Source organism: Girardinichthys multiradiatus, chromosome 7 (assembly GCF_021462225.1).
Source record: "Girardinichthys multiradiatus isolate DD_20200921_A chromosome 7, DD_fGirMul_XY1, whole genome shotgun sequence".
NCBI lineage: Eukaryota > Metazoa > Chordata > Actinopteri > Cyprinodontiformes > Goodeidae > Girardinichthys > Girardinichthys multiradiatus.
Window position 1 is genome coordinate 5,879,662 of NC_061800.1, and position 21,446 is coordinate 5,901,107.

Sequence of the window (21,446 nt, forward strand, 5' to 3'; positions counted from 1 at the left end):
TAAAAGTTAAATAGTTGTTTTGCTGTCCTTTTTTTATTTCAAACCCAATAAAAAAACAGGATTACAATTAATGCGTTATTTAGTGCTTAGATGTTTTTTCACACTTTAGTTGTTTTTATTTTAGCATGAAAGTGAGGCTTGTACTGCAAAGAATGAGTCATGTTGGATGTGTGTGATTACTGCAGTTGGCACAATTATCCAAAACTAATTAGTAAGTTGGAGCATCTGCAGAAAGGAAATACAGAATTTTGCTGCCAATAGCTTGCAAAAAATGTACTCTATCAATATTTTTGTCAGGGTGACAAGAGAAACTTATTAGCGAGGCCCTCATTCTAACTAATTCATTCATTTATTGCTTAAAGTTTTTTTTTTTTATTCAATGCCGCTGAGAGTTCAGCCTTACTGGTGCTTTGCATAGAGAATCCTGATCTAATGGGCAGCTGGATTTGATGCATTTCTTTAGTTTTAGTGGTTGTACAAAAATGTCAGGTTATTCCTTTAAAAAAAATCATTGTGGTTAAATTAGAAATTCCCAATACAAAAACCCCCTGAAAAAATTAACTCAAAAATCCTGTTTTCTAAAATGTTCTCCCGTTGTTTAAAACACATAAAATGATATTTTAATAAAGAAATCTGTTTCCTATGCTCTAACCCTCACACTCATCATCGTCCATGCTCTGGTAAATAACCTGGTTCCTGCGTTTGATTCTTGGAGTCGTGCCTCTGTTGCCTGTTTTGCTGCTCTCGTTGCTGCTCCGTTTCAGGGTGCGGGCAGCAGTGACCTCATCGGTGCCGTCACACTCTCCTTCCTGTCCGGCCTCTGACTGACCGGGAGCAGCTTTAGGGGTAGAGTGGGAGGGAGGAGGCAGGTTCATCAGGAGGGAAGGGTGGGAAGGGGACACAACAGATTTGGGCTCTGGCAGAACCATTCGACTGGGGGTGTGGATATCAGACGTCAAGTTTGCCTTTGACTCACCCCCCTCCTCTCCTCCCTCATCTTCTTCCCACTCATCCTCTATGGTGATCTCATCAGGGTTATAAGAACTTGACAACCCCGAAGTATCAGTTGGATACTCGCTGGGTTCATCCGCACTTTCATTCTCCTCATCATCCTCCCCCTCCCCTCTGCTCTGAGACCTGCCCATGTCATCGCCTCTCTGTCCGACCTTAGAGTAGATGTCTGTGAGGCCCAACTTGGCGCATAGCTCTGTTGTTTGTGGGTTGGTGTTATAGCTCGGGGAGGCATTCGGCCGGGGGTTGCTGGGGTCATATGGTGGCAATGTCTGGCTGAAGTTGTCTGGAATGCCGAGTTCCCCGCTGAGATCCTCCACCACCTGCATCATGTCTGTCTCTGAAGCTCCGAAGTCCCACCTGACAGTTACAGACAATCCACAGTTTAAACAGTAGCATCAGGAAAAATTATTGTCTGCGGCCAATTATGACAATGACAGATCTGAGATGATTCTGGATTCTCTTTAAAAACTATAATTAAAAAATATAAAAGAACATTACATATTTTTTTCAGCTTTCCTGTCATGAGCCATCAATTATTTATATCAGGAGAGGTGATGGCACACTGTGTGTGTGTGAGCGAAGTCGTTAAACGAAATTTTACCATTTTAAGCAAAAACCTGATTACGGAATTGACATTTCAACAGCCTACTTCTGAGTGCATCTCTAATTTGTATATACAGGTATCTCTTTGCAGGAATAATAAACTCACATTTCAAACTGTGTTAGCATCTTATATTTGCTATTAACGGCGTTAACGGAACAAGCAGTTGCCCCTTTTTTAACGGCTCTATTTAAGCCGCACCGCATCACTCCATTTGGTCTTGCTCTCCTCGTCACAGAACCTGCTGTGTTTCCACTGAACCACTGACAGCTGGAGCTATAGCTTAAAGTCCGGCCTTCAGCCGTCAGTGTTGTGCGCTGAGCTACTATTAACTGCTGATAATTATCTCGACCACAGCCCAGCCAGAACATATGAAACAAAGGACAGGGGTTGTGATGTGAGGGGGTGAGGCAGGTGAAGCAGAGAGGAGACACAGCTGTCTGGACTGATAATACTCCTCTAAGTTTGTCTGACGAATTTGGGCTTTATGAGGTTTTTGTCTCAGCCATGGCAATAATGAGGACAAGGACTTTAAAGTGCAAAACTGCAGACCTTTGACCCCAGAGAAGTTAGTTTCAGGTTGGATATTGGATATTTGTGGTCTGTGGATTCAGCAGGATCTTTGTCCCATTTAATCCAATGCAGACAGTGTGATTACGGGCAGCTGCTCTCTCTGCTCCTCCTGCAGACGCTGGTTCGCTTAAGGACCATCAATAAATATCCGAACCAAACACGCTGTTTCATGGTGGTAGTTTTTTTTTTTGGTTTCGGGGGAAATGTTTGTGCATCTAACAGCTGATTTTATGTGTGATCAGCTGTTCTAGGATGTTATTAAATACAGCTCGTCACACGTGTGTACAATTCAGACAGCTTATGTGTTCTTTTCCTTTTCTTTCAACATTCAGACATGATTTATGATTGATATGGTAAAATTATATTTCGGTTTGACCTGCTCCGGCCATTGCGGTCCTTAATATTATTGTAGTTACTCTCGAGTTTTATTAACTTTTCCCTGCACTACTTCTTTGAAACAGCTTCTTACATCTTCTGATGTTATGTTTGAACGCCTCGCTGATACTGACAAGAACAATTCTTTTCTCAGTAACAAATATTACACTGAAGGGTGTTTTTGGATGTGGTGCGATCACTGGAGAAGTATTGAATTTTTGAGGTTCTAATCGACCAGTCAAGCTGAAAATAGTCCAATTGAGTTTAACAGTCAGTTTCTCAGCACTTTTCTAGTTGTTATATAAAGTTATCTGTTTATGGAAATAATGCAAGCACATGCTGAGATGCAATTAGATTTGGTCACAGTCTTTTTAGGGTCATTTTTCTTCTGAACATTCTTGTACCGTTCATGCAAGCCATTATTCTCTGGGGGGTTCCAGCGATGAGGAGTGGTGCTTTGCAAACTGTTGGTGGCTTTTAGGACAGCAAACCACTCTGGATCATATTCCAGACCCTCAGATGAACTTGGTCTGTCTGGAATATCGACAATCTGAAAACAACAGCAAGATATACAGGTTTATTGTGGACCCATACATATGAAATATAGTATATGTATGAAGGAAACGTCCTCTGACCTGCAAGAACTCTCTGTAGGGAAGACATTTATCCAGAGACAGGAATTTTGTCACACGTGGGGCTGCGTTACCTTTAGGCTACAGATCAGAGAAATGCATTTGAATGTGGTCTAACATTTAAATGAGCAACATTAGAACCGGCTGGAGAGGATGAGTCACTTACTGGATGCTGCATGACAGCAGCAAATTTTACATGGAGATGGGCAGAGAACCAGTAGCTGGGCTGGAGATGAGCCAGCAACTCCTTAGCAGCCGGACTTCCCAGTGTGTTTGTTTCCACTTCCTCCCGCAGAAACTTCTTCTTTCGCAACAACTCCTCTGTGTTTCCATAGTGGTAGATTCCTCGAGGCCAGTCATGGCTCAGGAAAATGTCTATGGGCATCTGAATCTTTTTGAAACAGTAATTTATCAATCAGAAAGAAAACAAAATAGATAAACTGAATTTGGAAATTAGAAATGTACCTGTTTCAATTTGAAAACTTCAATATTCCTGATGTGGTATACACTTCGAAGAGTTTCAGGATTATATGGAGGAAATTCATGGTGACCTTGAAGAAAACACACTCTGTCAATGGAAAAAATTCTCAAAGTATTTTAAGTAAGATAGAAAAATTTAAATAAACAGACCCTTCCTGTAGTCGTGGGATTTAAAGATTCCAGATAGGCCACCGATCCTGATCCCTTTATAGCGAACAACGCCAGCGTAACCTAGAGACACATGACCAAGTTAACCACAGTATCAGACACTCAGGCAGACACATATATAATCTTCTGCTCCTTACCCAGATAATAAATGTTGGGAGCAACCCAGCCTCCATAAGGCAGCTCCTGCAGGTGGTTGGAAGCCTCGTGGTTTCCTCCAATAAAGATGGTGAGTACTGGAGCCTTCTTCTCTCCCGAGTAATATCTGCAACAGTTCTATCAAATGTCAGCTATGTTTACTATTAATATTCTTCACCATCAACAAACAAAAGCAAAACACTGACTTGTAAAATGTTTGCATCATCCTGTACTTGGCAGGTACTGCCATGCACTTCATGTCTCCCTCATTTCGCACCGCCTGGAAGTCTCCACAGCAGAGCAGCAGATCCACTTTGACTGCTTCCTTCTTCTCCAGATACTCAATCGTCTCATAGATCTTGTCCAGCTCCCCGTGGCAACAGCCTTCCACTGCGATCTTCATGCTGCATGAACAGATGAGCTGCGGATTATTTGAGAAACTCACATTCCCACTGTGAGAAAAATAATGGAAAGACCGAAACAGTGACAGAGGGATGAACAGATGGATGGATGGGGTGAATGACAGATGGACTGATGACAGCCTAGGAATGGACTGAATAACTGAGGGTTGGGTGATGGAAGGATAGACAGATATATGGAAGAACAGACTGACAAATAGACTGAGGGACAGATAGGTGGGTGGACAGATGAAGGCCTTGTATTAAACAGATTATTCCATGCTGTACTTTTTAAACACTTTTACAGACCTAGAAACTGCTTTAATCAAAGTCCATACATTACAAGGATTTTCTGGCCTTGGTAGAAACCTGAATCCAGAGATGAATCTTAGTAAACTGTTTAGTAATCATCAACACAAACAAAAGATTAAAAAACAAATCCAAATGATATGACTATTATTTAATGATCATTGACTATTACTGAAATCACTGGTCTTACTATAAGCAAGAACTGGGAGACAAGTACAAAAAAAGAAAAGAAATTAAAGTATATTTTTCTGTATTAAATGGCTTTAGATAATTAGCACATTACAGTTTTCAGTTAACTATCCAGTTTCTAAAATAGCTTCTCTATCAATATAAACTGAAAGAACAAAATAAGCATTAACAACTGATGGAATTATTTTTTTTAAATGAACACAAACTAAACACACAATTTCCTTAAGCATTATGGGATATAAAGGATTACAGGTGCTGCCTGATATGTACATGCAATGTTTGCCTTGTTAATTTTAATAGCTGCCTAGATAATTTTTTACATTGTCCCATCGATAAGTTAATGGAATTGTTTTATTGCACGGCGCTACCATAAACCTGGTTACCTATAAGGCTTTTGTATGCATTGTAAAGCTTTGAACGAATAAAATAAAATTCATGCTTGGTCATTTTTTTTTTTGATGGTTTTCAAAATCAACCTACAAATTTGTTTCATGCATTCAAGGCAAGCTAATTTTGAAAGTGCTTTACTTTAATCGCGTGAATATGAAAGCAAGGTCGTTTATCTTCACAAACTGAACTGCTGCTGCTATTTCTTAAAGGATAACTTTAGCAAAACTGAATTTATTAGGAATATTCCCACTGTGGCAGCCGGACTGAAAATCTATAGTTACATCACAAACACAGCTCGCCTCGGCTAGCAAGATTACCAAGGTAAGCACCCTTTAAGACGAAGCAACGCAACAACGAAGGCAGAGGCTCGGTAACTCAATACTTACACGAGTCAAGTTTTGGCAGACGATTTTATTTGTCCCCAGATATAGTCCATATAAGTTCTAATTTATTCCAAAACGCATGATTTTATTACAAGTCTGCAGTTGAGAGCAATGGAACGAATTTTCCCACCTTGCTTTTAACACTCGGGACGCATGCGCAACACTTCCATGAACATGTTTTTAGACTGAGGAGCAGATTCCATCATAAAATAAGTGGATTACATTTTTATTATTGTTTAAGATTTGGGTTTGTAGGTCTCATATATGTGGGAAAATAACATCGTGATGTTGATTTCGTGATTGTGTTTTAAATCTGACGCTTGCCTTATACTGGTGAAGTATCGAATCTGGCTAAAAAGAAGGGCACACACGTCACACTTATAAACAACATTTACCTAATTGGCAAAGCCACAGACTGTCAGACAGCTCACCAACACAACCAGACTGTATTCTGTTCTCTGTCTAGTAATTGTTATAGCAGCCGAACGCATAGAGGACTCATATGTGTTATTAGGAAAGGAGAGCTCGAGGAAAGCCTCGTTGGTCGGCCGCAGTTACTTTTTAAAGCCGCTCGCAGCTGCTCTGGGGGCGGAGTGTCCGCGAAGTGCTGCGCCGATTGGGGCGCCTGCTTGGAGGAAGAGATATGGCGTGCTTGTTGGAGGCCCCTCTCCGCATCAGTGTTCTGTCTGTGAGTGTCACTCTCATAATTTCAGCCGGTTTGCAAAATTCTCACCCCAACATCAAGCGGTTGACACCATGGAAACAGGCATTAAAAGCTAGGAAGGGCTTTACTCCACCATTAGCTTGAGGGCTAAACGGTTTCAGCAGCATGTAGCTGTGCGTCCTACAAAGCTGTTGGTGGGAACGTTTTTGATCCCCACCTCGCTCAGGCGGGTGGAAACATGTGACACGCTGTTACTGGCGATTTCTTCTCATGGATGTCCGCCCCAGCGGTGCTCACCAAAAAACAAATAAAGCGACCACAGGAGCTGTCATGTCAGTGTCATTTAGAATGAGTTAGCAGCTAGCTGCAGAGTGAAAGTGATCAAACTGTTTAAACATGTTTACATATCGCGTAAATCATCGAGAAAAAATAGTCATGGGAGCTACATTTTATCCCAACTACCTGCTATCATTTGTTTTAAACCACCTGCTTAGTATTACAATTATAAACTTTACGTTGTTAAGCTAACGTCAGAAGTTAGCAGTACACAGTTATGCTAACGCAGCATTTGTTAGCTCACTCATGATTTCAAGTGGTTGTAAATAAGCCAAAGTGTTGCCATTTTTAGGTTATTGCAAATCATTTCAACTAGAGGTAATGGCTGCTTGATATAATTTAGCTAAAATTTTAGTAAAATGTTGAGTAGTCGCGAGAGATTTAGTTACACAAAATCTAAGATTTGATTTTGTTTGCGTATTTTTGAACATGTGTAACTCTTTTATTACGTATGTGGCAACAATATGCGAAAGTATGTAAGAAAGCTACGAACAGAAGTGCGTCCAGCCATGATGTTGCAGGTGCATTTATGTCGTGTGTGTGTTGGCACCAGGAGCCTGCCAACAGTATCACCGTGCTGTCAGCTGACGGACCTTTCCTTCTCGGGGGTCGTGTGGAAAATTCTGGTCTAAGCTGTCAGTGTAATAAACAACGTTTTCTGGTGTCACATGCGGCCGCATTAAATGGCATATAAAACCGCGTTGTAAGGCTGCTGCTAGAATGGAGACCTCTGTAGGTATCAGAGCACATGGTTGTTTTCACATTAGCAAGGAAGAAATAATGTTTTCTGATTTGTGTTTGAAAAGGTCAGGCAGTTGTTGCGTATGTATTGTTCTTTTATTGAAATGCTATTTATCTGTCAAGCATGGAAAAAAAAAAAAAGTCAGATTGTACTGGAAATTCTTTAAATTTGCCCAAGTTCATGACTGCTGAAATCTGCACTGTTGTTTGTATTTTGTAAAAAAAACCTATGAAGAACAGAAGTATTTGTGCTCCTTCAGATTACTCGCTTTTTGTTGTGTTCCAACTGCAAACTTTAATGTACTTTATTGGGATTTTATGTGACTGACCAACACAAAGCAGTGTATAATATTAAACTGGAAACCGAAAAAGGCTACAATACATCTCAAAATGGTTTAAACACAGACCTCTAGATGAACCCTGGTCAGATGTAGAACAGACATTATGCAATAATATTAAGATTTCAGACTTACCATTTCTTAGCTCAAATATAAAATGACATGTAAAAACTTCAATATCAGCTGCTCTCTGACAGCATGCTGGGAGTATCTAAAAATAACAGGGGCTTCACTGCAGACATACACCCATCTGGAACAACCCTGACATCCTACAAAAAATAATATGATAAACTTTCCAGATTGGAGGAGTAAAGGAATTGAATACCTGTGGTATGTGGGGCCTAATTCCTCCCCACCACACTCCCTGCTGGTGGCTGGTGTCTCTGCCTGCTGGTGTACTTGTGGTTCTCGGTCTCCGGGGCTCGGTGCTTTGGAGTGTGCTGGCTCACTCCCGATGGCTGCTTGCCAGGGCCTGGGCCTTGGCCCCCTGGCTCTGTCGGGCCTCTGCTTGGGGGTTGATACGCCCCGGGGTGTCGGGTCACTGGGTCCATGGCTGGATCTGGTCCGGCATAGTCGGCTGCCAGGCCAGCCACTGCAGCTCCCTGGGGCTTCTACACTGTGACTGCTGGGTTCTCCTCTGCTCTTCTCTGGGGGTTTGCCATGGTCCTCACAGGGTTCCCGTGCTCTGGGGGGCCTTTGGATGTCTGTGGCACAGATCTCCTCTGTGTCTGTCTCGGGTCCAGGGGGTCAAGTCTGTGGCTCCCCACACTTGCTATTGCTTTTTTTTATGGAGAAACCTTATATACATAAGCATGCTCACACTTACACCCACAGATGTTTGGATTCAGATGTTAACAGATACACAGATGTTCTACATTGAGCTGCAGTTGCCACTAAATACATCTTGCATTCATTTGTACCGTGCAATTTTTGGTAAAATCACTGTTATATATCTGCAGGTGTAGAAGCAGTCTTCTAGTATCTTCATCCTTCTTTCTCTCCTCTATTCTTTTCTGCTTCCCCTCCTTTTTCCTTTTGCCCCACCTCTCTCTCTTTCTTGCTTCTTTTTTCCCTTTTTGTTTCCGTCTTTGTGTCCATTGCAATTAAATAATCACATATATATATATATAGCATTACGGCTAACGCTATAATGCTCCACTTGTGAAAGTAAATCTGTTGGGCTTCAATGATTCTGAGTACTACTCTGCCAGACAGGACACATTAAAAACAAAATAAAAAACTGGAAAGACAACGATGCAGGGTTTTCAAAATGTTATCGCATATCAACATTTGAAAAGTGTGGGATGTATTTTTATTCAGTTTCCTTGAGTCCGTGCTACATAGAACCACCTTTCTCTGCAAAAACAGCTACACGTTTTCTTCCAGGATTGGGGTGTATTTGTCTCCATCCATTTTCCTACCAGCACTGACAAACCTTTCAGTCCATGCTGAAGGAAAGCATCTCTAACAGCATGATGCTGCTACCATCAGGTTTCACAGTGGGAGATGGAGAGTTGAGGGTAATGCACACAGTGGTTTTCATTTAGGCTAAAAAGTTACATTTTGTTCTCATCTGACCAGAGCACCCTTTTCCATACCTTTGTTGGGTCCCCTACAGTAGCAAACTCCAAACAGGAATACTTCTGACTTTGTTTCAGCGGTGTATTTTTTCTGACCACTCTTCCATTTGGGCCGGGTTTGTGGAGTGAAGCTCTCTGTTGCTGTGGGACATTGCAGAGTTACCGTGGGCCTCTTGGTTGCTTCTCTGAATTTCCCGCGTGTCTGACCAGTTAGTTTGGGTGGACTGCCGTGTCGGTAGTTTTGCAGACATGCCATACTCTTTCCATTTTCAGAAAAAATAATCACTGCTTTATAAGATGTCCAAAGCTTGGGATATTGCTTTATAACATAACACTGCCATAAACCTCTCCACAGCTTTCTCCCTGACCTGTCTGTTGTGTTACTTGGTCTTCACTAATGTTCTCTAATCTCTGAGGCCTTCACAGAAAAGCCAACATTAAATGACATGCAAGGGGAACCCGTTTACATATTAGGAAACTTCTGGATGCAGTAGGTATATCTGGATTTTATTTAGAGGTATCAGAATAAAAGGGTTGACTAAATTTGCATGCTACACTTTTAAGATTTAGACTTTTAAAATATTTTGAAGACCATGGATGATTTTTCTTCAACATCACAATTATGCACAACTTTGTGTCGGTCACATGCAAGTTCGATACTTTTGCAAGGCTCTGTAGCTGTGACATTGCATGTTTCTGGATTTTATCAGTAATATTTTTGGTTTTGTCTTCACACAGGAAGTCACTGCCACCAGTCGCCATTATGTTGACCGACTGTTCGACCCTGACCCACAGAAAGTGCTGCAGGGAGTCATGTAAGGCTAGCAGAGCTGCATTTATTCAGTTAAGCATTAAGTGCAAGATAAAATCTTCCTGTTTTTATTTATAGGAATCCTTTTGTTTGACCAATTCTGTATGGGAAGTATATTAATGGTTGTATATATAAATAAGAAGTAAAACAATGTTTTTTTTAACAATCACTTTTGACAGAATTATTGGAACCTCTAATAAACACTTCTATAATAAATGCAACAGAAGCATGTTTTGAATTTAGTTTCTATGAACTAATCAGTCATTATGATTTTTGGTCTCTCTGGGTTATAAATATGACAGACCAGGCTACAAACTTGGGCGATATGGACAAAAATATCACAATATTTTTAATTGAATCGATCAATGTTTGATATTTAAAGTTATAAATTTCAAATAAAAAATCCAGTTTCTAAGATGACATCTGTTTCAATACAAAAGGAAAAAAAATACTTTCTCTTACTCTAAACATAATTTCCTAAGACATCATGAGACATTATGGTTTACAAGCAAAGAAGTAAAAAAATAAATAACATTTTCTTGATGTTATATTGATGTTCAAAACCCATTAGAGTGTAAATATGTTTATGTAAAAGCATAAAATAAGGCAAATCAAGTTCACAGATTGCAGTCTGTCTTTTAAATGTTGGCCCATGTCTAATAGGCCACACATATGATATTGATTGTTAAACTAGATGTAATACTGGACGGGGACACATGATTATCTTGCCATTATACACAGTGAGTAGTGTGATGATCCCCAAGTCTCACTGTTGGAGAACTTCAGCAGGGACTGGCATCCTTGGGTCACCACGTCTCCATGGCAATCAGTAGATGCTATCAGAATCAGCTTTATTGTCCAAGATTGTCTGCACAAACAAGGAATTTGACGTGAGTTTCAGGCGCTCACAGCGGACAGAATTTGATGGGTGATGCCTGGGAAAAGGCCTCCTCTGTTCCTCCTTCACAAATGTAGACTTGGAGTTTGCTAAATCTACTGGAACTTTTAACAGGAACTCATGGCCACTGTGACATATGGTAAAAGATCTGCGATGCTGTGGGTCTGTTTCTGCTCCGAAAGACTTGGGAACCTTGTTGGAGTGCATGGCATCCTGAACTCTTAGAATTTAAAGAAATCTGGTGGCCTCTAGCAGGAAACTGAAAACTGGTTGTCATTGGTTCTTTCCACAGGATAAAAACATACAAGCAAAGCAACACAAAAATGGTTCATCAGATAAAAAAAAAATTTCCTCCATCCCCATCTCAGCCCTCAGTATTAAATTCCATAGAAAATTGCTGTATGTTTAGATCCAGGGGGACCTGTCCAAAGAGAAATGTCCGATTCCCCTCTTTGTATGTTCCAACTTGTGAAATATTGTCAGATCAAGTGCGGTCCTATTGGCATAAAGGGGTTGTACAAAGTATTTAATATAGCTCATGCTTCAGCATGTTGTGGAAGCTCCATGTTTCTAATCTAAGCTTTTAGAAGTAGCATAACATGGAGAAGGAACACATCTGTGGATGAATATTAAAGTAATATTCAGTCTTTACATTTTATTAAATATTTTTGTTATTTTATTATGTACAATTTGTTTTCTTATTTTTTGGTTCTGTTATTTTATGTTTTTAATCATTCTTTATGTGGGCTGATTCTCATGTTTATGCTCGGAAATCACATTGGAATAGCTGCAGCTGCTATCTTGCTGTTGCTAGAGAAAAATCCTGCCTCAAAAGATTTTCCTGCTCAAACCCAGAAAACTCATAGATGTTGCAGTCTCTGTAGTGTGTTTACATGTAAAGGCTTCCATCTGATACTTTATATCAGAGTGTATTTCCCTGCTCAGTATGAGGTAGATGACATATACTCTGATTATTTCCTCATTATTTTTATCCTGTGAGGTTACTAGCTCTGGTTACGGTACCGCTCCAGCTGTACTTTTCCACCGCCTTCATTCAGCTGCGGTTTGATATCATCTGGCTCACCGGCACAGCAGAAGGATCGTTGCGGCGTTAAATATGCTGAAATGAAAGAGCAGGGTCCTTGAATGTTGAACGAATGAATATTGGGCTTCAAATTGAAATGACTGTCTCAGATCTTTCATCTGTGGTGCAACTATTAATGTCTCATGTCATGAAGAAAGAGAGATTAAATAAGACATGATAATCCTGTTGTTATTCATATCAACCATCAATTTACAGAACTGTATGCTCATCGCCCCTCTAATATTGTGAACAAGATTTAGTTCCCTTTATAATTTCTCCTGTTTTTTGCATTTTTGTCACACTTAAATGTTTCAGATCATGCAACAACTGTTTAAATCCAACAAAGAGAACATGAGTAAATACAAAGTGCTGTTTTCAAACTATAACCCAAGGTCCAGTGAAGTTGGGACCTTGTATAAAATGTTTTTACTCCAGAATACAATGATTTGCAAGTCCTGTTCACCCTATGTGCAGTTAAGTCCACTACAAAGACAAAATATTTCATGTTCAAACTGATAAACTTTTTTTTAAATTATTTTTATAAATATTAACCCATTTTGATTCTTGCAACATGTCCCAAAAAAGCTGGGAGAGGGTCAAAATAAGACTGGGAAAGTTGAGGAATGCTCAAAAAACACCATTATGGATCATTCCACAGGTGAACAGGTTCTTTGGAACAAGGTGAGTGTCATGATTGGGTATAAAAGGAGCATCCCAGAAAGGCTCAAGCAAGGATGGGGCGAGGTTCACCACTTTGTGAACAACTCTGTGAGCGAATAGTCCCACAGTTTAAGAACGTTTCTTAACGTACAACTGCAAGGAATTTAGGGATTTAATAAACTACAGTTCATTATATCATCTGAAGGTTCAGAGAATGTGAAGAAATCTCTGCACATAAGCAGCAAGGGTCAAAACCAACATTGAATGCCCGTGACCTTCGACCCCTCTGGAGACTGCATTAAAAACCGACATCCTTCTGTAACGGATATCACCGTGTGGGCTCAGGAACACTTCAGAAAACCATTGTCAGTTAACACAGTTCATCGCTACATCTACGAGTTCAAGTTAAAACTCTACCATGCAGAGCTAAAGCCACATAGCATCGATACCCAGAAACACCGCTGGCTTCTTTGGGCCGAGCTCATTTTAGATGGACCTACATAAAGTGGATAAGTGTGTTGTGGTCTGACAAGTCCACATTTCAATTTGTTTTTGGAAATCATGGACATCGTGTCCTCCGGGCCAAAGAGGAAAAGGACCATCTGAATTGTTTTCAGCGCAAAGTTCAAAAGCCAGCATCTGTGATGGTATAAGGGTTTGTTAGTACCCATGGTATGGGTAACATCTGTGAAGGCACCATTAATGCTGAAAGGTACAGATATGGTTTGCATCAACATCTGCTGCCATCCAAGCAACATCTTTTTCAGGGACGTCCTGCTTATTTCAGCAAGACAATACCAAGCCACATTCTGCACGGGTTCCAGCAGCGTAGCTTCGTAGTAAAAGAGTGCTGGTACCAGACTGGCCTGCCTGCAGTCCAGACCTGTCTCCCATTGAAAATGTGTGGAGCATTATGAAGGGAAAATACAATGTCCCAACTTCATTGGAATTGGGTTTATATGATATAATTTATTAAGAGAAGGAACGGTGTAAACCAACCTAGCTCAGACATGAATAAACTGTGTTCAGCCAGATTTTCTAGATTAAATTTCTATACTCATACCTAGACCTGATTACTAACTCTGACCTGTACAATATAGAACCTACATAATAAGATGAAGTAGGCTAAAAGATTCAAAAATGCAGCACAACATGACCTGATTTAGAAATTCAAGAACAGATGAGAAACAAAGTCATTGATATCTGTCAATTTGAAAAGGGTTGTACACCCTCTGGCTTTGGGACTCTAGAGAGCCACAGTGAGAGCCAGAGCGGCCGGCCCACAGAAATGATTTCAGTCAATCAACAACTCATTCAGAAGGTCACATAAGAACCAAGAGCGACATCTGAAGCACTTCAGGCCTCGCTGTCTCTCTTGAAGTCTTGGTTCATGGTTCTGGGCAAAAGTGGTATCCATGGGAGAGTTCGAAGGTCAAGACCACAACTTACCACCTTTTTGATGATCTCCAAGACACGTGGGCAAAGATTCTGTGGACTGAAGAGATGAAGGTGGAACATTTTAGAAGGTGTTCCGCTTTTCACGTTTTCTGCCTTTTTCTGGCATAAAACTGACACAGCCCTTAAGAAGAACATCTGCTTCAGGACCTGGACAACTTACCGTTATTGATGGAACTATGAAATCGGCTCTTTACCAGAAAATCCTGACAAAGAATGTCCAGTCATCACTTTGTGACCTTAAGAGCTCTTGGATTATGCAACGGGGCAGTGATCCAAAGCACACCAGCGAACTCAACCCTGAATGGCTAAAAAAAGCAACATGAAGGTTTTGGAGTGACCTAATCAAAGTTTGGACTCAAATCTGATTTTTGTGACATGACCTCAGACAGGCTGTTCATGCTCTAAAACCATCCAATGTGGCTGAAATACAACAATTCTGCAAAGAAGAGAGGGCTAAAACTCTCCCACAGTGACATAAACGCCTCATTGCCAGTTTATAACAAATGGCTGTTGTTACCTAGAAGGGAGGCACAACCAGTTATTTTCTTTAGGAGGCAATTACTGTTTTACACAGGACAAGGCTGGTTTGGATGGCATTGTTATTTGAAAGCTGGATTTTGTTTTCACTTATGTTATCTTTGTCTGATATTAAAGTTTAATCTGAAACATTTAAGTTTGACATAAAAGCAACAAAGAAAAACCTGAAACAAAAGAAATCTTTAGTTCAATCTCAGAACCCAGAATGGGGAAAATCCTTTTTCATGTCACTGTATATAAAAACGACTGACATCTATCTTTATGTGTGATTTTATTGTATTTATTTCTTTTCTTTATTTTTCATTAGTGACATGAAGAATGCTGTCATAGGAAACAATAAGCAGAAGGCCAATCTGATTGTCCTTGGAGCTGTACCGAGGTACTCTGCACATCTTTTCATTTCCCTCTTTTCTGATGCCTTCCAGTTGTCTTTGGAACTTAATCCATTATTTCAAGTTCACCAGCATAGAAAGTTGTGCTAAAGTTGCAGTGAAAATGCGTTTGTTTTTCTATGTTTAAAAGAAGAAACTACGGTAGATCAACTCCGTTGTGTTAGATCTGTGATTTAATTTACATTCAGTAGTTAATGAGACAAAATAGGGCTGGAGCCTTGGCCTTTAAATTATATGATGATCTCATCCAGAGCAAACATAAAAACAGATACTGCATTTTTACTGATAATAGTCAAATGCTTTGTAATAATTCAGACCTTTTTACTAATACCAAAAAAGCAAATAAATGAGAGTTAAAAAAGTTCATGACCACATTCTGTTTTAGGGCTGTTAAAGCTTTTCATTAGTGACCTCAGCTTAGCAACTACAGATGATCTGCCCTTTCTGTTGGTCCATTTACATGTACACAAAGCCAGTGAGGTTCCAGCTACATAAAATATCAAATCTGACACATTTATTTTTTAATTTAACTGAACAAATAAAACAAAAATGAAAACTACAGACTTGTCACAGAAGTAAAGTATTAGTTGCAAGTACAGTACATGTTGTTTCTTCCAGGTGATTGTATTAGAAAACTTGGTTTAAGTTTTCTTCTCTCACTGCCTCCAGGCTACTTTACCTGCTCCAGCAAAGCTCATCAAGCCTGCAGTTGAGGACAGAGTGTGCCGTGGTGCTGGGCAGTCTAGCCATGGGCACTGAGAACAACATCAAGTCCTTGGTGGACTGTCACATCATCCCCACTCTGCTTCAAGGTTAGGCCAACAAAACACATTGTCATGCATGCAAATAAGAGGGCAAGGGCAAAACACTCATCCGTTTTGCTTTGCAGGTCTCTTGTGTCCAGATCTGATCTTCATTGAAGCCTGTCTTCGATGTCTCAGAACTGTCTTCATCAGTCCAGTTACTCCTGTGCAGCTGCTGTACACAGTAGGTCACCTTAAACCTGGCTCTAATGCAGTGTTTACAGTGCCTTGCAAAAGTATTCATACCCCTTCAGTGTTTCCGCTAGGATTTTAGTCTGGTGGAGGTGGCATACAAATAAAGCGTCAGGTAAATTAGAGTTTTGGCCCATACGGGCTTCCATACAGGGCATAAACCACCACAGTTGATTTTTCTTTTCCTCTCCGTTCTGCGATCTCCAGCGTTATTTAGACAATAAATCTGCAAAAATGTATTTGACTGTCGGAGGAAGGTGGGATTTTTATTGGACCATTCTAACACATAAATATTTCTTTCTATAAACCATTACTTTGTTGTTCTGGCTTTACATGACTGTATTGCAGGAAGGTGAACCTCAGCAAGTCTTGTGCAGCCTCTAGCAGGTTTTCCTTCCATCCATCTTTCTATCAACTCTGAAAAGCTTTCCTGTAATTGTAGAAAAAAGCTGTTGGACAAAGTTTTGACCTTAGGGACTGAATATAAATGTAGACCTTACTTTTTTTTTTTTTTTTTTATAAAAAAATAAAACCATGTATTTCTTTCTTCCATTTCACATCTAGATCAGATGGGACTTATCTATTGGCAAGATTATTAGACCCTTTGGTTGCAGTATTGAATGGGTTCTGGATGGTTGGTGGTTTACTGGATCGCGGGTGGTCTTTTTGGCAGGGCAGGGCACGACCCCTTGGATAATGTAGGAGAAACGCTGATAAGAAATAGCTGTGACATAGTGTTCTCTAAGGTTAAGTGAATGCTGGTTTCAGTGATAATTTGTAGCTAGTACTGCAGGAACTTCATCAAATCTTCTCAGGTGACATGTATTTTCTCACCACTGCTGTACTTTTTTGTCATAATGGTGAAGCCATGCACATATGCTATATTGTATGTTTTATTGAAGGACCCCACTGTGATTCCCCATCTGATGTCTCTACTAAGTAGCTCCCAGAGAACGCAGGAGTACATCACTCAGATCTTCTCCCACTGTTGTAAGGTATTTGCTGGGATTTGGTCACACAAACATCATGGAGTCAGTCACATGCCCAGCCAGACCACAATGCATTGCTGTTTGTTGTCTGCAGACCCCAGAGCACCAAACGGTTCTTTTTAACCATGGCGCCATCCAGAATATCGCCCCTCTGCTTATTTCGCCCTCTTATAAGGTACGGTGTTCATCACAGTGAGGTCATCTGACCTGTTCTCACTGTCAGCAGGGTGTACATCATCCTCTGTGTCATTCCATTCTCAGGTCCGGATGCAAGCATTAAAGTGTTTCTCAGTCCTGGCCTATGAGAACACTCTGGTCTCCATGACACTGGTGAATGGTGAGGTTGTCATCTGTTTTTGTTTCTGTTCTAGTTTTTTCTTTCTTCTGAAATCTGATTTGGGTTTTGTTGTCAGTGTTAGTGGCTGGTGAGCAGCTCACTCAGGTATTTGTTAAAATGATGCAAAGGGATCAACCCGTTGAAATGCAGCTAACAGCAGCCAAATGGTGAGTGAGATCATAGCTTTTTCCAGTAACACAGTAATATATGAGGGTATTTCCTGTATATCTTGACTTCATGTCTGACTGCTGTTTCCGTTCCAGTCTAACCTACATGTGTCGAGCAGGTGCCATCAGGACAGACGACAGCTGCATAGTGCTTAAGGTTAGGCTTCTTTCAAGTTGCTGTAGCTACTGTCGGTGACCCGTCTCAGTGTGACATGACCTTCTGTTGTGCATTCAGACGTTGCCCTGCCTCGTGCGGATGTGCAGTAAAGAGCATTTACTTGAGGAGAGAGTGGAGGGTGCAGAGACACTAGCCTACCTGATGGAGCCTGACGTGGAGCTGCAGAGGATCGCGAGCACCACTGACCACCTGGTGGCCATGCTGGCCGACTACTTTAAGTACCCCAGCTCTGTGTCTGCCATCACTGACATCAAGAGGGTGAGTCAATAGGTCTAAGTGGGCCCTTTACATGTGACTGCTTGGAATAGATAGCTTGGGTTTTTTGAATTAACATTATGTGAAGTAATCAGCAATATTTCCCATACCTGTTGTTGAAAGATGTCCTATCGCAGTGAGTTTATGGGAAAGAGATTATCTCCTCAGCTTGCAGCTTGTCAAACCAGCCCCCCAGTTTAGCTGATTTTTGTCATTTTAAAACAATTGAAACTGAAAATGTAAATTTTTGTGGTCATATTGGCAGGTATTAAACGTCTCACAACAAACGTAACTGATTAATAATACCTTCTCAGAACGTCACTTCAAAAACTCTCAACTACCCCTTTAATAGGGTAGAAAACAAAAGATGATGCCACTACACTGAGCAAGACTGAAAACAGATTTACCTCAGCCCTGAAATATAAAAACAATGTTCTAATACATTGTGGAGAATTTAGCCTGCCTGCCTCAATGAGTATAAAAGCCAGGTAATGTTAGATTGTTTATGATTATTTAAACTGGTTTTGTTGTTTAAAGGAGAAGCCGTGGTTATTATTAAACACTGATCTAAACTATTTGAATGACAGGAAATTAAGAATGTTTATAAATACGTCAATATTTCAAAGAAAGAGTCTTAAAAGATTGCGTGTCAGTAAGGAAATTCACTTTTTTCACCTAAAAGGACTCGATATTTCTCTTGACTATCCGGATTTCCAGTTTAGTGAACATTTAAAATGTAACTTAAAAAATATGTAATGTATTTAATGTAATGTTTATATAAAGACATGACAACTTTAAAAATAAAAGAAGCCACTATTGGTGTTGAAACAAATGTGTTTAATGGCCACTAGGGGGCGACTGTTTCTCTCTCTTTCTCATTTGTAAACTGAGTAAACATGCCCAGAGTGATTTCTGCAACTCTGTCACTTACACTTACATTCCTAGGTGAGTACACATATGCTGGGTTATTAAATGTAATGACAATATGGCCTATTTATCTAATACGATAGTATATTTATGTATTTTATGCTCTTTGGAACCATGAATATATTAGAAAACCAATTTAAACATTATTTGCTTCAGGCCTTCTTCCTAAATGTAATCTCTGATTGTTTGTGCTTTCCTAATAACTTTTTGGGGCTTAAGGGGTTTGTTTTGAACAACTGTTAAATGTTTCACAAAAACCTTTGTGATTAAAAAATAAGGCCTGGCCCTATTGAAGCTATCCACTTTGCTGTCCTCTGCAGCTGGACCATGACCTTAAACATGCGCATGAGCTGAGACAAGCTGCTTTCAAGCTCTACGCCTCCCTGGGCTCTAATGACGAGGACATCCGCAAAAAGGTTCTGCAATCAATTTTTTTTCTTGGTCTGCATGATGGATGTGGACACATGCTCACACATTTGCTCATCTTTGTTTTCCTCAGATCACAGAGACAGAAAATATGATGGACCGAATAGTTAGCGGCCTATCAGAATCCAGCATTAAAGTGCGTTTGGCAGCAGTGAGGTGAGACTCTCTGAACTTTGTCTTCCACTATGAAGATCAACCAGACTGAGACATATTTTTAATTCTATATTAAATGATCTGATTTTAGAGAGATAATTTCTCTAGAAGTGCATCAGATTTTGTTTTACACAAAGTTTATCTTGAGACCCATTTTCTTACTTCTTTGGGTTTTGAATGTAACTGAAATATCTATCAGTTAAGTTGATGTGGTGTTACTTGCAGGGTTCCTACACAGACTGGGAAAAGCTTGGGGGGGAAGTATAGGATAAGATGGAAGGATTTTCTCAAAATTAATTGTACAAAAAATAGTAGAGTAGTGTTTAAACTTCGATTAAACCTCTCCACATCTTTCTCTTGAAAGCTGTCTGCTATGTTCCTTGGTCTTCATGATGCGGTTTGTTTTCTAATGTTCTATAAGAGTCATCTGAGTGCTTAACAGAACAGCTGCATTTATACTGAGGTTAAATTACACATGCACACTAGATTTATATTTTTATCAAATATTTGAATTCATTTGACATCCAGGTAACAACTATTCATTACTTTGTGTCAGTCTATCACTTTAACAACGTTTTGGGCTGTAACATGGCTGTATTATTTTTTTTCTTTATGATCACAAATTGACTGTTGTGATTTTGAGAAAATGATTTGCAGGTAATCTTGAACAAACACTGTTTGATTTCTCATCTTGAGATCTAGTCTTTTATGTCTAAACAAATTCTGACGATAATGATTCAACTGTGACCTCAAGATCTTATTATCTCGAGAGGCTTTTCAGGTAATTATTGCCATGACAGAACAAGCTTGAGATTTTGTGATCTTGAGATATTATTATAATAATTATCTAGACAAAACATGTCTTGATGCCTTTTAATTTCAAGATGTTGAGATAAATATATAATTACAATAAACCAGGCTAGTTATCTCAAGATGAGGAGTAAATCAAAAAACTAGAAAATTTCGGAAGAAATTTAGACGGGGCCTGCCTCTTGGTGCGTGCTTCTGGGACCACAAAGTTTCTCTGGCCGTTATTTAAAAATCATTATGTATGCAATAACACCTTAAAAAATTACTAGTAACTCTGGAAGACTGAGGCTTTTATTTTGAAATTTTCAGTAAGCCTTATTTTAAATGGGCAACACTGGGTGAGCTCCAACATTAGTGTGAAGCCCAGTCCTGAAATGATCTATTGTTTAAAATGCAAAGGCTTTTATTTTGTAGAGCATGTTTTGTCTTATTTTGAAAGTCCAGCATGGTTGTCCCTTCAGGTCTAGGTTAGTTCAATTAGTTAAATAGAACTTTGTTTGCTATTTAAAAATCATTTTCTACGCTCTTTTCAGCTCTCAAAATCCATAGTAAGTATGGGGGGTTGAGGCTTTTATTTTGAAAGTTTCAGTAGGCTTTATTTTAAAAGGCCAACATGGTCCTATTTCCAATACTGGGTGAGCTCCAAGAGTAGTGTGAAGCCCACTCCTGCAATCATCTATTGTTTAAAGGCTTTTATTTTGTAGATCATGTTTTGTCTTATTTTGAAAATCAAGCATGGTTGTCCTTTCAGGTCTGGGTTATTTCTATTAGTTATATAGAACATGCTTCCTATTCTAAAACCATTGTGTGTGTTATTATAAGCTTTAAATAATCATTAGTAAGGATGGAGGGTTGATTAAAAAAATTGCCCTTTAGGGTTAATCACAATTGTGTGGATGTTGGAACAGCAGTACATGCTGTTTAAGTTCCCCACACAACATGGCCGCCATGTAGTTGCCTCCTATGAAGCTGGTCAAAGGGTTAGGTGTCAGGTCAGGTTTAAGCCATAGAAATGAATGAATATCAATGAAAGTCAATGCAAAGTCCTCAGAAAGATAGTAAT

General features: G+C 39.8%; 2 protein-coding genes across 5 annotated transcripts in view; one reads left to right on the plus strand and one right to left on the minus strand.

Moving 5' to 3' along the window:
• dbr1 (debranching RNA lariats 1) lies at window positions 1–8,190 on the minus strand. 4 transcript variants are annotated; one of them, XM_047370368.1, is made up of 9 exons: window positions 8,052–8,190; window positions 4,185–4,382; window positions 3,981–4,105; window positions 3,826–3,906; window positions 3,661–3,746; window positions 3,362–3,586; window positions 3,199–3,276; window positions 2,968–3,113; window positions 1–1,371 (listed from the first exon to the last, which is right to left on the minus strand). In XM_047370368.1, the coding sequence occupies exons 2-9, from the start codon at window positions 4,379–4,381 to the stop codon at window positions 648–650; spliced, it is 1,662 nt and encodes a 553-aa protein (XP_047226324.1). In that variant the 5' UTR covers window position 4,382; window positions 8,052–8,190; the 3' UTR covers window positions 1–647. The 4 variants fall into 4 exon arrangements, with proteins under 4 accessions (XP_047226324.1, XP_047226322.1, XP_047226325.1 ...); XM_047370366.1 differs by lacking the exon at window positions 8,052–8,190 and adding an exon at window positions 6,381–6,398; XM_047370369.1 differs by lacking the exon at window positions 8,052–8,190 and adding an exon at window positions 6,206–6,331.
• armc8 (armadillo repeat containing 8) overlaps window positions 6,198–21,446 on the plus strand; it is a 22,248-nt gene continuing 6,999 nt past the window's right edge. The window contains exons 1-13 of the mRNA XM_047370370.1: window positions 6,198–6,335; window positions 10,045–10,121; window positions 15,062–15,133; window positions 15,816–15,958; window positions 16,036–16,133; window positions 17,044–17,136; window positions 17,225–17,305; window positions 17,392–17,467; window positions 17,544–17,634; window positions 17,731–17,791; window positions 17,870–18,070; window positions 19,315–19,410; window positions 19,494–19,576. Coding sequence (XP_047226326.1) covers window positions 6,291–6,335; window positions 10,045–10,121; window positions 15,062–15,133; window positions 15,816–15,958; window positions 16,036–16,133; window positions 17,044–17,136; window positions 17,225–17,305; window positions 17,392–17,467; window positions 17,544–17,634; window positions 17,731–17,791; window positions 17,870–18,070; window positions 19,315–19,410; window positions 19,494–19,576 — 1,217 coding nt within the window. The 5' untranslated portion in view covers window positions 6,198–6,290. The remainder of the gene's footprint in view (window positions 6,336–10,044; window positions 10,122–15,061; window positions 15,134–15,815; window positions 15,959–16,035; window positions 16,134–17,043; window positions 17,137–17,224; window positions 17,306–17,391; window positions 17,468–17,543; window positions 17,635–17,730; window positions 17,792–17,869; window positions 18,071–19,314; window positions 19,411–19,493; window positions 19,577–21,446) is intronic.

Bases quoted from the DNA above. Each gene is read 5' to 3' on its own strand.
- dbr1 (XM_047370366.1), bottom strand. The intron at 3,907-3,980 runs GTAAGGAGCAGA...ATGTGTCTCTAG, and splicing joins TCCCAACATTTATTATCTGG to GTTACGCTGGCGTTGTTCGC. The intron at 3,587-3,660 runs GTACATTTCTAA...TGTTTCAAAAAG, and splicing joins AAGTTTTCAAATTGAAACAG to ATTCAGATGCCCATAGACAT.